The sequence below is a fragment of the Erpetoichthys calabaricus genome, chromosome 1 (genome assembly GCF_900747795.2).
Source record: "Erpetoichthys calabaricus chromosome 1, fErpCal1.3, whole genome shotgun sequence".
NCBI lineage: Eukaryota > Metazoa > Chordata > Cladistia > Polypteriformes > Polypteridae > Erpetoichthys > Erpetoichthys calabaricus.
Window position 1 is genome coordinate 171,618,374 of NC_041394.2, and position 16,927 is coordinate 171,635,300.

The window sequence follows — 16,927 nt, forward strand, 5'->3', positions numbered from 1 at the left end:
AAACTATTGCTATATGAAAATATACAGAATGCTAACCAATTATAATATAACAACTTATAGTATGAATTTTCTTTGAAAATTAAAATTGACTGGTGAGTCGTGAAGATTGACTTATTGGCAGTTAGTGGAATGAGAAAACAAATAAGGATTTAAGTCATTATCTTAGAAGCAGTGAGGAGAGATGAACAATATTTAATTAGTGTGCTAGATGGAAGAAAAGCATTGGCTAGATATTCTGGGAGTTCTTGGAGGGAGTTATGAGTTGAAGCAACTCAAGTCAGTAGAGATGGTGGCAAGATATACAAGTATTGACAGGAAGATCATGTGGTTTATAATGTTATAAACTTGACAGAGTTAGGGTTAGGGTATATATAGAGTACAGTCATTGAACAGACAATAGTGTAAAGAAGGTGAGTGTAGATAAAGTCAGTGTTTGTTACGTTCTGAATACTTTGTGGAGTGTTAAAGATTTCAGTCACTTTCATATTAAAAATAATCATATAGTCGTATAGAGTGATAGCCAATGAAGTAGAAATGGAGATGTGCGGGTTGAGGATAGTGAATTGTATTTTAGGGTGTTATATTTTGCAGAAGTCAATTTCCTACTGTAACTGAGAAATCAATTTATTTTTTGTATAGTGTTCTTCAGTGAGTGCAGGCGCCAAGCACTATGAACTATTCTCACTTAAAATCCAAGTATAGATTGTACTGATAATAAATACAGAACTCATAGATATATAAATGTAGATTTGTTAAATCACACAAAGAACAAGGCAGAAACTTGAACGTGAAACCAACAATATCTGTAAATAAATGATGAACTATGGCCAGTTGACAGTGGTGAAGATTAAATTGTAAAAGAGAAAGTGAAAAATAAAGTCACAGTCCTGGAGACCTCTGCCAGCTGGGCTCCTGGGTAATGAGCTTAACATATTGTGTAAGTGGCAAGTTCTTCCCAGTGTTTTCATTATTTTCAACCCGTGCTTCAACAGGTTGGTTTTCTTAGCATGCAGTATGTTTGTAATCCAATGACAAAAGTATGGCTATGTCATACCAACTTGTATAAAAGAAGACAAAGGGCAGCAATGGTGACATTCATCGGTAATTTAATAGTAGGTGAATACTGTAGTGTAAAGTAAAACCTCACAGAGGAAGTTGATATTACTGTCCAAGGTGGTCTTGGGAGCTAATTCATGGGAGAGAAGATGGGTAAAGAGTGAGGCGCAAAAGACAACAAGAAATAGTACATACAGTATTTATTGATCTGATTGTGTGTCAAGGGTTGGAGCAGTTGTGCGTAAAAATAAAAACAACTCGTTGCCATCCGTGTGAGTAGCAGAAGAGTTTGCAGCTGTTAGGTATAGAGACTATAGTGTTGCAGTAAGCGCATAATCTATATGCTGTGAGTGTAAAGATTGAAATCACCTAGTAGAATCAGATTAAGCCTTCACGTATACCTGGAGTGTGCAACATTGGTCAGCCCATCTATTGTTTAGTTTTGCTGGTTGAAAGAAAAAACATGGCCTTTAAAGAAGGGAGTTAAATTAGATGTGAGGAGCAGCGTATCTCTATGCTCTAGATCAGGGGTAGGCAACGTCGGTCCTGGAGTGCCACAGTATGTGCAGGTTTTTGTTCCAACCCAGTTCCTTAACGAGAACTCAATTATTGCTGATGAAGCACATATTGCTTAAGTGACATTTTAATGCTTCATTTTAGTGGTCTCGCTTGTTAAGGTTCTCCAACCTTAATTGCTTATTTCAATCTTAAACTGCTGCATTCAGTGTTTTAATTGCTCCTTATTAGCAATAAGATGTAAAACAGGGGTAGGCAATGTCGGTCCTGGTGAGCCGCAGTAGCTACAGGTTTTCATTCAACCCAATTGCTTAATTAGAAACCAATCATTGCCAATCTCAGACCTTATTTAATTTTATGGCTTGTTAGTCTGTGCAATGTAAGGCTTTTATATCGTAGATTTTTTTCCTTTCCAAGGATATCATCCAAATGATTTGAAGCCTAAAACAGATCATTTTCAGTCTGTCACATTTTTCTATTAAGTGTTTTATTAAATCAAACCGTGCATGATGAACACACACAGATGTAATTGGAAAAAAGCTAGCTGGAGAACTGCTGGCTGCTTTGTCTTTTACATCTTATTGCTAATAAGGAGCAATTAAAACACTGAATGCAGCAGTTTAAGATTGAAATAAGCAATTAAGGTTGGAGAACCTTAACAAGCGAGACCACTAAAATGAAGCATTAAAATGTCACTTAAGCAATATGTGCTTCATCAGCAATAATTGAGTTCTCGTTAAGGAACTGGGTTGGAACAAAAACCTGCACATACTGTGGCACTCCAGGACCGACGTTGCCTACCCCTGCTCTAGATACAATTACAACAACAACAACATTTATTTAAATAGCACATTTTCATACAAATAACGTAGCTCAAAGTGCTTTACATGATGAAGAAAGAGAAAAAAAAGACAAAATAAGAATTAAAATAAGAGAACACTAATTTACATAGAATAAAAGTAAGGTCCGATGGCCAGGGAAGACAGAAAAAATAAAAAATCTCCAGACGGCTGGAGAAAAAATAAAATCTGCAGGGGTTCCAGGCCATGAGACCGCCCAACCTCCTCTAGGCATTCTACCTAAGATAAATGACCTCAATCAGTCCTCATTGTATTCAGGGTTCTCATGGAAGGACTTGATGATGACGGTCACGTGGACTTCTGGGGCCTCATGTATAAACGGTGCGTACGCACAGAAATGTTGCGTATGAATGTTTCCACGCTCAAATTGCAATGTATAAAACCTAAACTTGGCATAAAGCCACGCACATTTCCACAGTACCTCATACCTTGGCGTACGCAATTTCTCCGCTCGGTTTTGCAGACTGGCGGCACCCAGCGTCAAAGCAGTGCTACTGTTTCTGTGTGGTCACCCTTTCTTAGACCCACGTTCCTGACGCGGCTTTATAAATACACTGAAACTAACTGCATATTGTTTATTAGTGTAATGCATCTGATTGTAATTAACCTGTAGCAATATAATGGTCCAGGGAATAGCCATAGTATTCCAAATACCATAACTGCTTTAGCGTTGTTACTCTCACTTCATCATCTTCTTCTTTCAGCTGCTCCCATTAAGGGTTGCCACTGCGGATCATCTTTTTCCATATTACTGTCACTGCACCACTCGGAGTATTTATATCACTGTATCTGAGTGGGGAATCACAGCAGCAATTGATCGGAAAGAGAATTATCGGTATACAGTTTCAAGTAGGCTACACACTACCTCAACCACGGCAAAAAACGTCAAAGCCTTTCCTGTACGGACCTCGCGTTTCAGAAACAGTTTCATCCCAAGAACTATAAACACACTCAATCAGTCCATTAAGTGCTCCTTGTAGAACTGTTTACTTATAAGTACAATTACCTCACTGTAAACTTACACTACAGTTATAATATTGCACAACCTGCACCACTTTATAAAGTGCATATGATGACAATATCATTTTTAAGATGAAATGCAGCAAAATATGTTGCTTATAGTATACAGATAAAACTTTAACTTCATTTAAATAATCTGTATTGTTAATAATTAAACATATGAGGACACGCTGCCGCAGCGCTAGCTTGTTCATGGATAGCTCCTGCCTTGCGCTGTATTATTGCTGGTGCTGACGTGACACTGGAAGGATAGACGAATAGAATAATTAAACATGTACTACGAAGATATTTCAATGTTCCTTAAAAGTTTTGAAGAATCGGCATTCTAAGCTTACAGATGGCTTAACGTCTATTACAGAGCTGATTGTGTGGCGATTGGGTATTTGGAGAAAGCAAAGTAAGTAGAGGAATTGGAGGTTAGTACGTTTGAAAGAGACAGTACTTCTGTAATAAATTATTTCATCGAAGGTCGCGCATGGCGCAGCAAGCCTCTGCGTGAGATATGAACATGCACTGCGCCACCGTGTTCCCATTTTTAATAACATGCTTTCATTCCTATCATCATGAAAATGATATCACGTATACATCTCAGTATTTTAATTATTCAGAGAGCTGTAATATCTCGAATGTAATGGATTCTGTGTCCTGTCGGAGAAAGAGAAAGAACGGAAGCACGTAGTGATTCACACACACAGAGCACATAGAAGATCAAATACAGAACAAAGCATTTAACGTGCTACTTGAGAAACTAGTAAAATAAACGGTTTTAAGATGAAGTTTATGATGTTCTACTTTAATGGCAAAATAAACTACGTGATTAAAGTGGAAATTTCGAGATTAAAGTTGACATTTCGTGCGTTTTTCCCACTGTGTGCCTATTTTTTTCTCTGTACCCTAATAAGCTTTCATATGACACTCAGATGGTGGGTTACGACTTGCCTTTTCACGCCGACTTTGATATGTGATTTCTTTTTTATTTCTGGCACTGTGCGACTTTGCGAACTTGATCTTTTGAGTTTCGCCGACACTCTGTCACTCGATCAACTTTCTTTTGTTGATTATACCACTGTTTACACCAACAAATAGTACGTTTTTCCTTTGCCTCCACTTGGTATTCGCTGAAATTCTTATATTTTCCCCTGTGCTTTTCCCATTGTCTTTTCACAGAAGGCTATTTATATTGATTTGCATATTCAAAGAGGCGTAATTCTGGGAGGAGTTGGGGTGGGACAGAAGGCACGTGCACATGTGTTACTTTTCACACTGATCGGGATTGATGTAGTGGAAGAACGTGAAAGTTTGCGTGCGCACAGATTCCTGCATCTGGATTTTTCTGTGCGTACGCACAATCCCGCTTTTGTGCTTACGCCATGTTATAGTGTGAGTTCTACGCACGGCGTTATACATGAGGCCCCTGGTCTTTAATCCATCGATGTAGGGACATCATGGTGCTTTGATTAGGTGGCACAGATCGCCACTACAGAAAACCGGAAAAAGAACAGAAGAGAGAGTAGGGGTTAGTACGGATTCTGGAGCCACTGTGAATAATAATGATAATTAATTGAATATACAGAGCATCAGGATTAAACTAAAATGAAGTTATGAGAAAGCCAGGTTAAAGTAATGTGTTTTCAGCAGTGTTTTTAAGTGCTCCACTGTAATAGCCTGGCGAATTCCTATTGGCAAGCTATTCCAGATTTTAGGTGCATAGCAGCAGAAGGCTGCCTCACCACTTCTTTTAAGTTTAGCTCCTGGAATTCTAAGCAGACACTCATTTGAAGATCTAAGGTTACGATTTGGAGTGTAAGGTGTCAGACATTTCAAAATATAAGATGGAGCGAGATTATTTAAGGCTTTATAGACCATAAGCAGTATTTTAAAGTCAATTCTGAATGACACAGGTAACCAATGTAGTGACATCAAAACTGGAGAAATGTGCTTGGATTTTCTTTTCCTAGTTAAGATTCTAGCAGCTGCATTCTGCATGAGTTGCAATCAATTACTGTCTTTTTTCGGTAGCCCAGAGAGGAGTGCGTTACAGTAATCTAGTCGACTGAAAACTAATTTCTCAGCATCTTTCAATGATATAAGAGGTCTAACTTTTGCTATATTTCTTAAATGAAAAAAATTCTGTCCTGGTGATCTGATTAATATGTGATTTAAAATTCAGGTCACAATCAACAGTTACTCCTAAATTCTTTACCTCCGTCTTGACTTTTAATCCTAATGCATCAAGTTTATTTCTAATCTCATTATATCCATTATTGCCAATCACTAAAATGTCAGTTTTCTCTTTATTTAGTTTCAGAAAATTACTACTCATCCATTCAGAAACAAAAGTAAGACATTGTGTCAGTGAATCAACAGAGTCGGGGTCATCAGGTACTATTGATAAGTACAGTTGCGTGTCATCAGCATAGCTGTGGTAACTCACGTTATGCCCCGAGATAATCTGACCTAATGGAAGCATGTAAATTGAAAAGAGCAGAGGACCCAGGATAGATCCTTGTGGAACACCATATAGAATATTATGTGTCATTGAAGTATAATTATCACAACTAACAAAGAATTTTCCACCTGCCAGGTAGGATTCAAACCAATTTAAGACAATGCCAGAGAGGCCCACCCACTAAGGCGATTTCTAAGAATATTGTGATCAATGGTATCAAATGCGGCACTCAGGTCTAAGAGGATGAGAACAGATAAATGGCCTCTGTCTGCATTTACCCGCAAGTCATTTACTACTTTAACGAGTGCAGTTTCTGTACTGTGATTTCTGAAACTTATCAAGAATAGCATGTTTATTGAGGTGGTCATTTAGCTGCATAATGACTGCCTTCTCTAGAATTTTACTTAAGAAATGGCAAGTTAGAGAGAGGTTTAAAATTTTCAAAAGCAGAGGAGTCAAGATTATTTTTCTTGAGTAGAGGTTTAATTACAGCAGTCTTAAGACAGTCTGGGAAGACCCCCGTATCTAATGCCAAGTTTACTATGTCAAAAATACTGTCAATTAGCACACCGGATACTTCTTTGAAAAAACTTGTTGGTATTGGGTCAAGGACGCAGGTGGAGGGTCTCAGTTGAGAAATTATTTTATATAAATCAGGTAAATCTATCCTGGTGAAAGAATTTAATTTGTTTATAATGGAGTACTGGGGCTTAAGAGGATCAGTGCTGGGGAGATGTGCTATATTGTTTCTTTGTTTCTAATATCATTAATTTTTTGATTACAAAATACAGCAATAGCCTCACAAGTTTCACTGGAATTATTTTGGAGGCATTCCATTGAGTGACCTGGGTTTATCAGACGATCAATCGTAGAGAATAAGACTCTGGGATTACTAGTATTGTTATGTATAATTCTAGAGAAATAACACCGCCTCTCAAGATGGACTATCCATCCATCCATTTTCCAACCCGCTGAATCCGAACACAGGGTCACGGGGGTCTGCTGGAGCCAATCCCAGCCAACACAGGGCACAAGGCAGGAACCAATCCTGGGCAGGGTGCCAACCCACCGCAGGACACACACAAACACACCCACACACCAAGCACACACTAGGGCCAATTTAGAATCGCCAATCCACCTAACCTGCATGTCTTTGGACTGTGGGAGGAAACCGGAGCCCCCGGAGGAAACCCACGCAGACACGGGGAGAACATGCAAACTCCACGCAGGGAGGACCCGGGAATCGAACCCAGGTCCCCAGATCTCCCAACTGCGAGGCAGCAGCGCTACCCACTGCGCCACCGTGCCGCCCCAAGATGGACTATGTTGTTGTTTTTTATTATTTTAACCTTCAGTATCTCATAGTGGATAGTTAGTTTAGTTTTTCTCCATTTACGCTCAGCTCTCCGGCATGTTCTATTTAAATCAGACACTCTTTGGGTCTTCCATGGTATAACAATGTTAGAGGATTTTTTAACTGTCTTTTCAGGTGCGACTATGTCAGCAGCAGCTCTCACCTTAGTATTAAAATTTTCCACCTTACTAAGAAGCACTACAAACAGACTGGTTGCTTAGATTGTTTGTAAATTTTGAAACTGCTGATGAATCAAAGAAGCATTTTTTAACAATATGCTTCTCGTGAATATTTTCTATTATTATTTCTATCTTAAATAGTAAAAGAAAATGGTCTGATAGACCAATATCAACGATTTGCTTCACATCAACTTTTAGTCCTTTAGAAATTACTAAGTCTAATGTATGACCTGCTTTGTGTGTAGGCTGACTATCCATCCATCCATCCATTTTCCAACCCGTTGAATCCGAAGACAGGGTCACGGGGGTCTGCTGGAGCCAATCCCAGCCAACACAGGGCATAAGGCAGGAACCAATCCTGGGCAGGGTGCCAACCCACCGCAGGACACACACAAACACGCACACACTAGGGCCAATTTAGAATCGCCGATCCACCTAACCTGCATGTCTTTGGACTGTGGGAGGAAACCGGAGCGCCCGGAGGAAACCCACGCAGACACGGGGAGAACATGCAAACTCCACGCAGGGAGGACCCGGGAAGCGAACCCAGGTCCCCAGGTCTCCCAACTGCGAGGCAGCAGCGCTACCCACTGCGCCACCGTGCCGCCCGTGTAGGCTGACTAACACTGTCTCAAATCAAGAGTCCGTCCAGGAGGTTCATAAATTCTTTTACTTTCGGGTCACACTGATTATCGATATGAAAGTTAAAGTCACCAACTATTAGGAACGTGTCATAGTTCGTAATTGTAATTGATACCAAGTCTGAGAATTCCTCAAAGAAAGACACATTGTATTTAGGAGGTCTATACATGGATAATACTAGAAACTGAGAAACTTCATGAATAACAACAGCAAGATACTCAAAGGACTTGAGTTTACCAAAACTGACATCTTTACACTTTAACCGGCTTGAGTAAATGTTTACTAAACCGCCGCCTCTCTTACCTTGGCGATCCGCATGAGCAAAGCTGTAATTTTGAGGCGCAGATTCGATTAAAACAGCCATGCCAGAGCTAAGCTGCGTTTCATTTAGTGCAATAAAATCAAATTAGAGGACTGAGATTTGGTTTCATTTTCTGAACAAACTAACCTTTTGAACAGAGGGAAGAGACTTGTTTGTTTTGCTTGTCTATAGGAAATATCAAGATCTCCTCTCAAATTTTGTCAAGTGAAAGCCTTAATAATAGTGTACATTATATTAGACAGCCCAGCACAAACTTGTACTATAGAATGTCCAGGATGGGGTGGGTAGCCAGTTGGTCTACATCTCCAGGAATATGTTTGACTTGTCCTCTGACTTTGTAAACCATGGGCTCACCAAAAAGTTTATTTTTTCCAGGGATGCCGCTGATTTGAGTTTCTGTTTTCTTCTCCTCCTTTAAACTGGTTATATCCGAACAATATTGCTAATGGTCATATATTTTAGGATACTACCAAAATAATTCAGTTTAATATTGCTTTAGATTAAAATGTGTTTTAACTAATCTGTATTTTATGTGTGTAGCATATGAGAAATTTGTATAGTTTGTAATTGTAGTTTGCTTGTAAATTTGTTTCAGAACTCTGTGGCTGCACTCTGTGTCCTATACAATATAAACATTTCAATTGAGCTGCATAGTACAATGTAAATCCTATACAAAACAGATGTGTTTAAATTGAATTCAGTGTAATAACTAAATATAAATGAGTAAAGGTAAATTAAATCAGAAAATTTGAGAATAATGATAGTTTTATTTATAATTTAAAAGGAGTAATTAAAAATGAGAACATGTATGGTATTTTTATTTTTTATATGCCAAAATTATGTCTGGATTAATATGCATCTGTGGAGAGAAACAGTGTTAGATGAAATGAAAGAGCTATTGTCCTTATTTACAAAACAGTAAATTAATCTGATCTTCCGTTTTATTTGGTGGACAAACTGAATAAAGAAGTTTACAACAAGTAAATTTGACTGGTCAGATCAATTCCCTCGGCCACTTTTTACAGACTGTGTCCATCATCAAAATTGTATTTGGCTATTTTATCGATCACTTAATGGTTTTATCTTGATTTGTTTATTTTTACTCTGTACACACTGTATATACTGTAACTTGTATCATTTACTGTTGATAGTTTGTGAAAGCATATTATAGAGGCGACATGGGCCATGTACATTTGTTGGTCAGAAAAGGCCAAAAGAACGAATCAAGGCATACTAGGTCTAGTTTGCTGACCACTACTAAACTACTGAAGTCTTTATGTACACCTCTAGTTAGTGCAAAAGGTTTGATGGAGAGGTTGGAAAATGTTTCTTCATTGTGTGAGTGTACCTCAACTTTCTTTAAGAAACTAAATACAGGATAAGCAGAAAGATATCGTCTAGAATAGAGATTGCTTTGACAAATTTGATGAAAATGAAAAATCTGAATGAGATAAAGAACTAAAGATTATAAATTATGTCAAGAAGAGGACCTAACATAACATCTTGGATGAAGTTGCATAGTAAATGTGCACTTCATCAGAAGTGGGGATTGGCTGGCAGTGCTTATTGTCCTTAAACAGCAGTTGCAAATAGACTGTTGCTTACAGCTTCTCACAAATACTGTTGGTGAATGTGGTTAAGCCTAAGTTAAGATAATAGATGGCCAAGAGACATCATTGTATAATCAGACAAATCTAAAACAATTCAGTCCAACTATAAAAACTTGAACAATGAAGAGCAATAGATTAACAATAAAAACATTTTTATTTAGTAGGAGTGAAAGTGATTTAACTTGTCCACCTCAGGATATAAAAGTAATGCAGGTAATGAGGTGTAGGATCTCTGTTTCACCGTCCGGCCAGAATGCCATAAATATGACAAGATGTGTACAATTTATGAACAAAGTTCATAAAAAATAGAAATTGACAAAAGTTTACAGTAATACTTTGACTTTTTCTGTTGTGATTCATGGCCAAAGACATACTTTCACAAATAACCTAGACATGCTTGGTATTATTGTATTCATTTCAACATTTGCTTGTAAAATAAGGAAAATAGAGGATGGATATGTGCACATATACAGTGGAACCTTGGTTTGCGAGTAACTTGGTTTACGAGTGTTTCACAAGACGAGCAAAAATTTTTAATAAATTTTGACTTGATAAACGAGCGAGGTCTTGCAGTACGAGTAGTATGTATACGCTTTATCTGCTGAGCGTCATGTGATCACAACTGAGCTCGTGGTTCTTCTCTCTCTCTCGCTGCGGGATTGTGGGCAATTGTCTCCTATTCTCCGTCTGAGTTGGCGTGCCTCACTCATATAGTCAACATCCGTACGAGCGTTTACTGCAGCATTAGCATTGTGTGTGTGTGTGTGCTCGCATGCGCGTGTGTGCTGTGACGTTTGAGTCCCCGTCTTGCACCCTAAAACACGAAGCTGAGTCACAGTACTTTAGCAACACCAGCTTTATTGTGTGTGTGCATGCGCGCGCTCGTGTGTGTGTGTGTGCTCGCACGCGCGTGTGTGCTGTGATGTGCGAGTCCCCGTCTTGCACCCTAAAACACAAAGCTGAGTCTCAGTACTTTAGCAACACCCGCTTTATTCAGCTTGAAACAGCAACACCGCGGTTATTGTAGCGGGATCTGCCGCTCTCCTATACACAGACACAGCAGTCAAGCAGGGCCCTGCGCATTTTTAATGTTCTTTGTTCCTTGTATCACCCATCGATGGCAGGCACTTATAGCATGTCCGCGATCTTTTCGGATTCACTTTTACAGTGAACTGCTACAGTGCTGGGAGACTGCGATTGCTTTGGGACGCTCTTCCACGTGTCGTCCCGTTGGGTGCAATCCCACAAGAGATAAGAAACTCAGTCACACCAGCCATGATTCTTTTCAAAGGTAAAGTGCAGGTTAATTTGTTTTATGTATTTTTACTTTATATTTTGTATTAATCATTTTTATATGAATAGTTTTGGGCTGTGGAACAAATCATCGGAGTTTCCATTATTTCTTATGGGGAAATTCACTTTGATATACGAGTACGTTTCCGGAACTAATTATGCTCGCAAACCGAGGTTCGACTGTATATAGATCTATCAACACAAATCATAAAATTATGAAAGCTTAGTTTAACTATTCCTCTCCTATAGCAAAAGACACATAAGTTATGTGTTCTATGTTTATCTTAGAACTTGCCTCTATTATGAAAAATACACATAGCTTATCAGTTCAGATTTTTCAATTCATGTGTTCAAGTTGGAAAAATTCTTTGGCAGGTTGTAAGCTTGTTATCTACAAGTGGCGTTCATTTGCTCACAGTAGGTAGCCTCTGCTTGAGCTTATCACCAACCTACACCCACCCCACCCCCCAAAACAGAGCTCAATCTCTCTGTGTGTCTCTGTATGTGAGTGGGAGAGAGAGCATGTGTGTGTAAAATGCTGCTATGCTTTCTAACTGGGTTTGGGAAGAAACTTATAACACAATTCCAGAACTCTTCCAGTCTAGCATTAGCCAAATTAGGGCCAGGTTAAGCTGTAGTGTACTGAAAGAAGAGCAGTTAGCTAGGGTATTACAAGGGTTTTTTATGGGGAGGAATAGATATCTTCTTGGGTGCACATAATCCCATCCTCTTAGTTCACTCCTTGTGCAAAGTTCTGTCCTTCATTGTTACTCATCCTTGATTTACGGTCCTTTGTTCAGAACTTAAGTCCATTTCATGCCTCTGAAAGAGGTCTCCCTGGCTGTTACATGGTCTGGTATCAACAATCTTGTCATATAAGACTGGGGATACTGCATTCCACAAGGAGGCTATTCCGGAAAAGTGAGCATTTGCATTTGGCATTTGTTTGCTAAGCCAGGATTTAGGTTCCAGCCTGGCAAAATCGATAGTGCCAGTCTGTTCTACAATTTCTGTAGCACAGTTTCCTATACGGATGTAGCTAAAAGTACTTTACAAGAAATAAAAACATTTTTAAGAAAACAAAAACAAATTAAGATAAGAAAAGAAGATAACACATTATGTACGTATAAGAAAACAAAAACAAATTAAGATAAGAAAAGAAGATAGCACATTATGTACATACCTAAAATAGTAAATATGAATAAATCAATGCACATATGACACAGATCTACAAGTAATAGGTAAAGCAGAGTTGTTATCTATGGCCAATGAAGAACAGAAAAAAAAATTTTCTTGGGTGAAATACTGGAGAAAAAAAAACAAAATCTGCAGGGATTCCAAGGCCAAAAGACCGCCCTGCTCCACTGGGCATTCCACCTAACATAAATGTACTTAAGGTGTTACTTATTGTTTTTTAAGCTTCATACTAAAACGTTTGATGCAGTTGCTGTCATCAACAGCAGGAGTACCTGCTTTCATTCAAACATCACAAATGGCTGCCCAGCCCTTTGATTAGATGGAAAACTGGAAAAAGAAAACAGAAAAGTACACATTAAAATTGATTATAAATTGCACAGAATTAAGAAAATGGGAAAATTCAACCTTGTTGTATGTCATTTTTCAGCCAGCTGAGTTAATTTTATTGAATTGAGGCTATTCATAGGTTAGGCATTTAACACCTGACAGAAGTTAAATCAATCTCTCTCTCTCTCTTTAAAGCGAAATCTACAAAGGAGACAGTCCTAAGTGTACTTTTTGAAAGCTAGGTAAAAACAATCAAGAAACAACTAAAGAAATGCAACTTTACAACTTGTCTGCTCAAGCTATATGCATATGCAATTTCACTTTTGGTGATTTAAAGCATGTATGTTTGAGTTTTTTTTTTCCTTATGGTGTGGCTGATCAATATAACAATTTTTAAATTATTTCTCAGCCTGTCCCAGTGGCCAGAAAACTCTCCGCCAGAGAGCAGCGTGATTGTGAGGTTATTGAGAGACTCATCAAGTCTTATTTCCTGATTGTCAGGAAAAATATACAGGACAGGTATGTTTAAAAATTACCTGTAAGTGTGTTAAGTGCATTAATTACTTTTTTGCACTGCTTATTTCAACTACTAGCTTTTCTTCTGTTAGTTAAATGTCATCTTTTTATCATATTATAGTCCACAAGAGACTTGTTTTATTCAAAGTGAATATTTTTTCTGAATGTTATTTCACAGTCATCATTTTCTACTATCAATGAATATCATGTATATGAAGTAAAAAAATGACATTGTTTGAAAAAACTGGGAAGTGAGTATTTCTAAAACTGGTCACATTATACTACCCAAAAAGTATGTTCAACCACTGCACAAACTACAGGACACAATAGATGAGTAATCTGAATTAAAATCTTAGTGTACACAATAAATGGGCTGTTAGCAAACCATTCAGATATTTATACTGTATATTGTACATATAAGTTTCAGTTGTGTTTCACATTAGTATTCATAACATTTTTCCCTTTTAAAACTGTGAAATGCCAATTATCTGTATATGTATAATTAGGATAAGAACATTGTTAGGATGACATTGTTCTGCCATACTGTAATTTTTATTTATTTTTTTGCTATTTAAATTTGGTTTCTTGTGTTACATAGCGTTCCAAAGGCTGTGATGCATTTTCTTGTCAACCATGTCAAGGATAACCTCCAGAGTGAGCTGGTGGGAAAGCTCTACAAGTCTATGTTACTGAATGACCTTTTAACTGAATCTGAAGATATGGCTCAGTGCCGTAATGAGGCAGCCGACATGTTGAAGGTAATTTTAAAGTTGAAAAAATAAGTTGTTTTCATCAAGCAAGGACAGGAGAGAAAATACTTTATCATAAGAGTTTTGTTCCTTTACATTTGTATTATTAAAATGCAGTTAAAGAAATATTAATGTAAAGGAAGATCTAAATATATACCATAAATTTCTGCTCCTATTATCATTGAAACAGTGTGTCTAGTTAATAAGAATATTAATGATGCAAACTTGAAATTAAAAAGAGAGTTGTTATTAAGAATGAAAGGGATGAAAACACATAAAATCACCAGGTTCAAACAATATCTACAGTATACTAAAACCCTGTATCAAATTAGTGATTACTTATACAATCCCTTAAAATATATTCTTTGTATGTCAATGAAAACCAGTGGGAAATATTCAATGTATGATTATACCATAGTCTGTAAAAGACCATCTTTAATACCCTAGTTATTGAATGTAATAGACAAATTAACAGAAGCAACAGTAAAAGACTAGATTGAAAAGCAGTAGTCCAGTATGGATGTGATAGTAAATAGTCTGAATAGGTATAGTCAAGTTGACAAAATTAGAAAAAGTAAAGTAGCTAAATATAAAGTACACATTCTGTGGGAAGAAAAAGATTGAATATAATTACTAGTGCTGTCAAAAAAATAATACATTTTAGCACTTCACAAAAATTCAAATGTGAACAACATGGAAAAAGCAAATAATATACATCAATGACACATTATATGGATACATAATAATATCAGCATAAAACGCTACTTTGAAGATAAATACAGGAAAAACAAAGAAATAAAAGACAATGTTCCCCATTGTGGACAGTTGGAAAAATCATGCTTGACAGTAGCAAATACTACACAGAGATCTAACAGAATTAATATAGTATATTGATTTGTAATCATTAGTTTCTCAAAACCAGGTTGAAAGGGTTCCGTTAGATTCTTAAAAGTTAAGTAATTCATGAGAGAAAAGGTAAATGAAAGAGAGGCTGAAAATTGTTCAGATTGTCAGCATTAAGACCACACTTTTTTAACCTTATTGTTACAGAAACCATTTTCAAAGCAACTAGCACATAGCCAGAGTCAAAGGATGCATTTTTTATTGTTGTAACAGCTTCACATGAAGTCACAATTAGATAAGTGTAATAGTTGACCTCATCTTACAGAGCAGGTCACTAATAAATGTAGATGAAAATTTGGCAAAAATCTGGGAAAGGAGCTGAATGGAGACAGGGAAAATACAAAAGGCAAATGAACTCCTTAATATTGAATTATTTAGGCTTATATTTTTTACTGTTGAGAAAGTGAATTAATTTTTCAGTCTGTAGAAAAAGAAGTGATGGGACCAGATGTAGGTTCAAGTAATTTATTAACAGAGAACAAAACTCATGGCCATTGTTTATCATTCTGCTATGGTATGCATTCTCAGCCACAGTTAGTACATCCATGAAAACCCTATGATAGTCGAAGAATGCTTGAACATGCACTGTGAAGTCAGCTACTGCTGATCATAGCACATAATTATAACATGGAGATGAATACTTAAAGGAGCTATTTTGTCTAGTGCTGACTGTGACCAACATAAATATCTAATGTTGATGCAAAAGGAGAATACTGAAAAATATCAGAAATAGATCCAGTAAGTATGGAGGAGCAGAAATGTTTATGGTTTCTGAAAGAATTTTGACATTTGTAGTTAAGAGCAGAAGAGGCTCTGAGATTGTTAAAAGCACAAATCAGTGTTACTGTGTTGCCAGCAGATGAACCAAATGTACAGACCAAAGGCTTCATGCATAAAGCCATACGTAGAATTCACACTAAAACATGGCGTACGGACAAAAGTGGAAATGTGTTTACACACAAAAATATCCAAATGTATAAATCTGTGCGTTCGCCAACTTCCACGTTCTTCCGCTACATAAATCCTGGTCAGCTCCTCCCAGAATTATGCCTCTTTGAATATGCAAATCAATATAAATAGCCCTTAAGCGTTCTATGAAAAGACAATGGCAAAAACACTGGGGAAATAGAAGAATTTCAACGAATACCAAGTGGAGGCAAGCAAAAATGTAGTATTTGTTGGTTTAAGCAGTGATATAAACAACAAAAGGAAGTTGATCAAGTAACAGAGTGGTGGAGAAACTCGAAAGTTCAAGTTCAAAAAGTCGCAAAGTGTCCGAAATAAATAAGAAGTGGTCAGATATCAAAGTCGCTGTGAAAAGCGAGTCGTAGCCCACCTTCTGAGTGTCATATGGAAGTGTATTAGGGTACAGAGAAAAGAAAAACAAAATAGGGACACAGCGGAAAAAAATTTCCAAATATCAACTTTAATCTCGAAATTTCCACTTTAATCATGTACGTTATTTTGTCATCAAAGTAGAACGTCATAAACTTTATCTTAAAATCGTTTAATTTACTAGTTTCTCAGATCCCATCATAACTAAAGTAGCATGCTAAATGCTTCTTTCTATGTGTTCTTTTATGTGCTCTGTGTGTTAATCACTATGTGCTTCTTAAACGGGCTATCTCTTCCACTGACAGGACACAAAATACAACACATTCATAATATTACAGCTCTCTGAACAATTTAAATATTAAGATGTATACTTGATATCATTTTCATAATGATAGGAATTAAAACATGTATTGAACATGGGGATATGGTGGCGCAGTATTAGCGCTGAGCTGGCGCCCTGTCCAGAGATCATTCCTGCCTCCCTCCCGCAAGATGCTTGCTGCACTGTGCGCGACCTTCAATTAAATAATTTACTGCAGCAATACTGTCTCTTTCAAACGTACTAACCTCCAATTCCTGTCTTTACATTCTTTCTCCAA

The 16,927-nt window shown here is 37.3% G+C and overlaps 1 protein-coding gene across 7 annotated transcripts in view; it reads left to right on the forward strand.

Moving 5' to 3' along the window:
* Window positions 1-16,927, forward strand: part of dnm1l (dynamin 1-like) — a 203,829-nt gene that overhangs the window by 182,685 nt on the left and 4,217 nt on the right. For all 7 annotated transcript variants that reach the window (XM_051931989.1, XM_051931983.1, XM_051931977.1 and 4 more), the window contains 2 exons: window positions 13,235-13,344; window positions 13,940-14,099. In XM_051931989.1, the coding sequence (XP_051787949.1) occupies window positions 13,235-13,344; window positions 13,940-14,099 (270 nt within the window). The remainder of the gene's footprint in view (window positions 1-13,234; window positions 13,345-13,939; window positions 14,100-16,927) is intronic.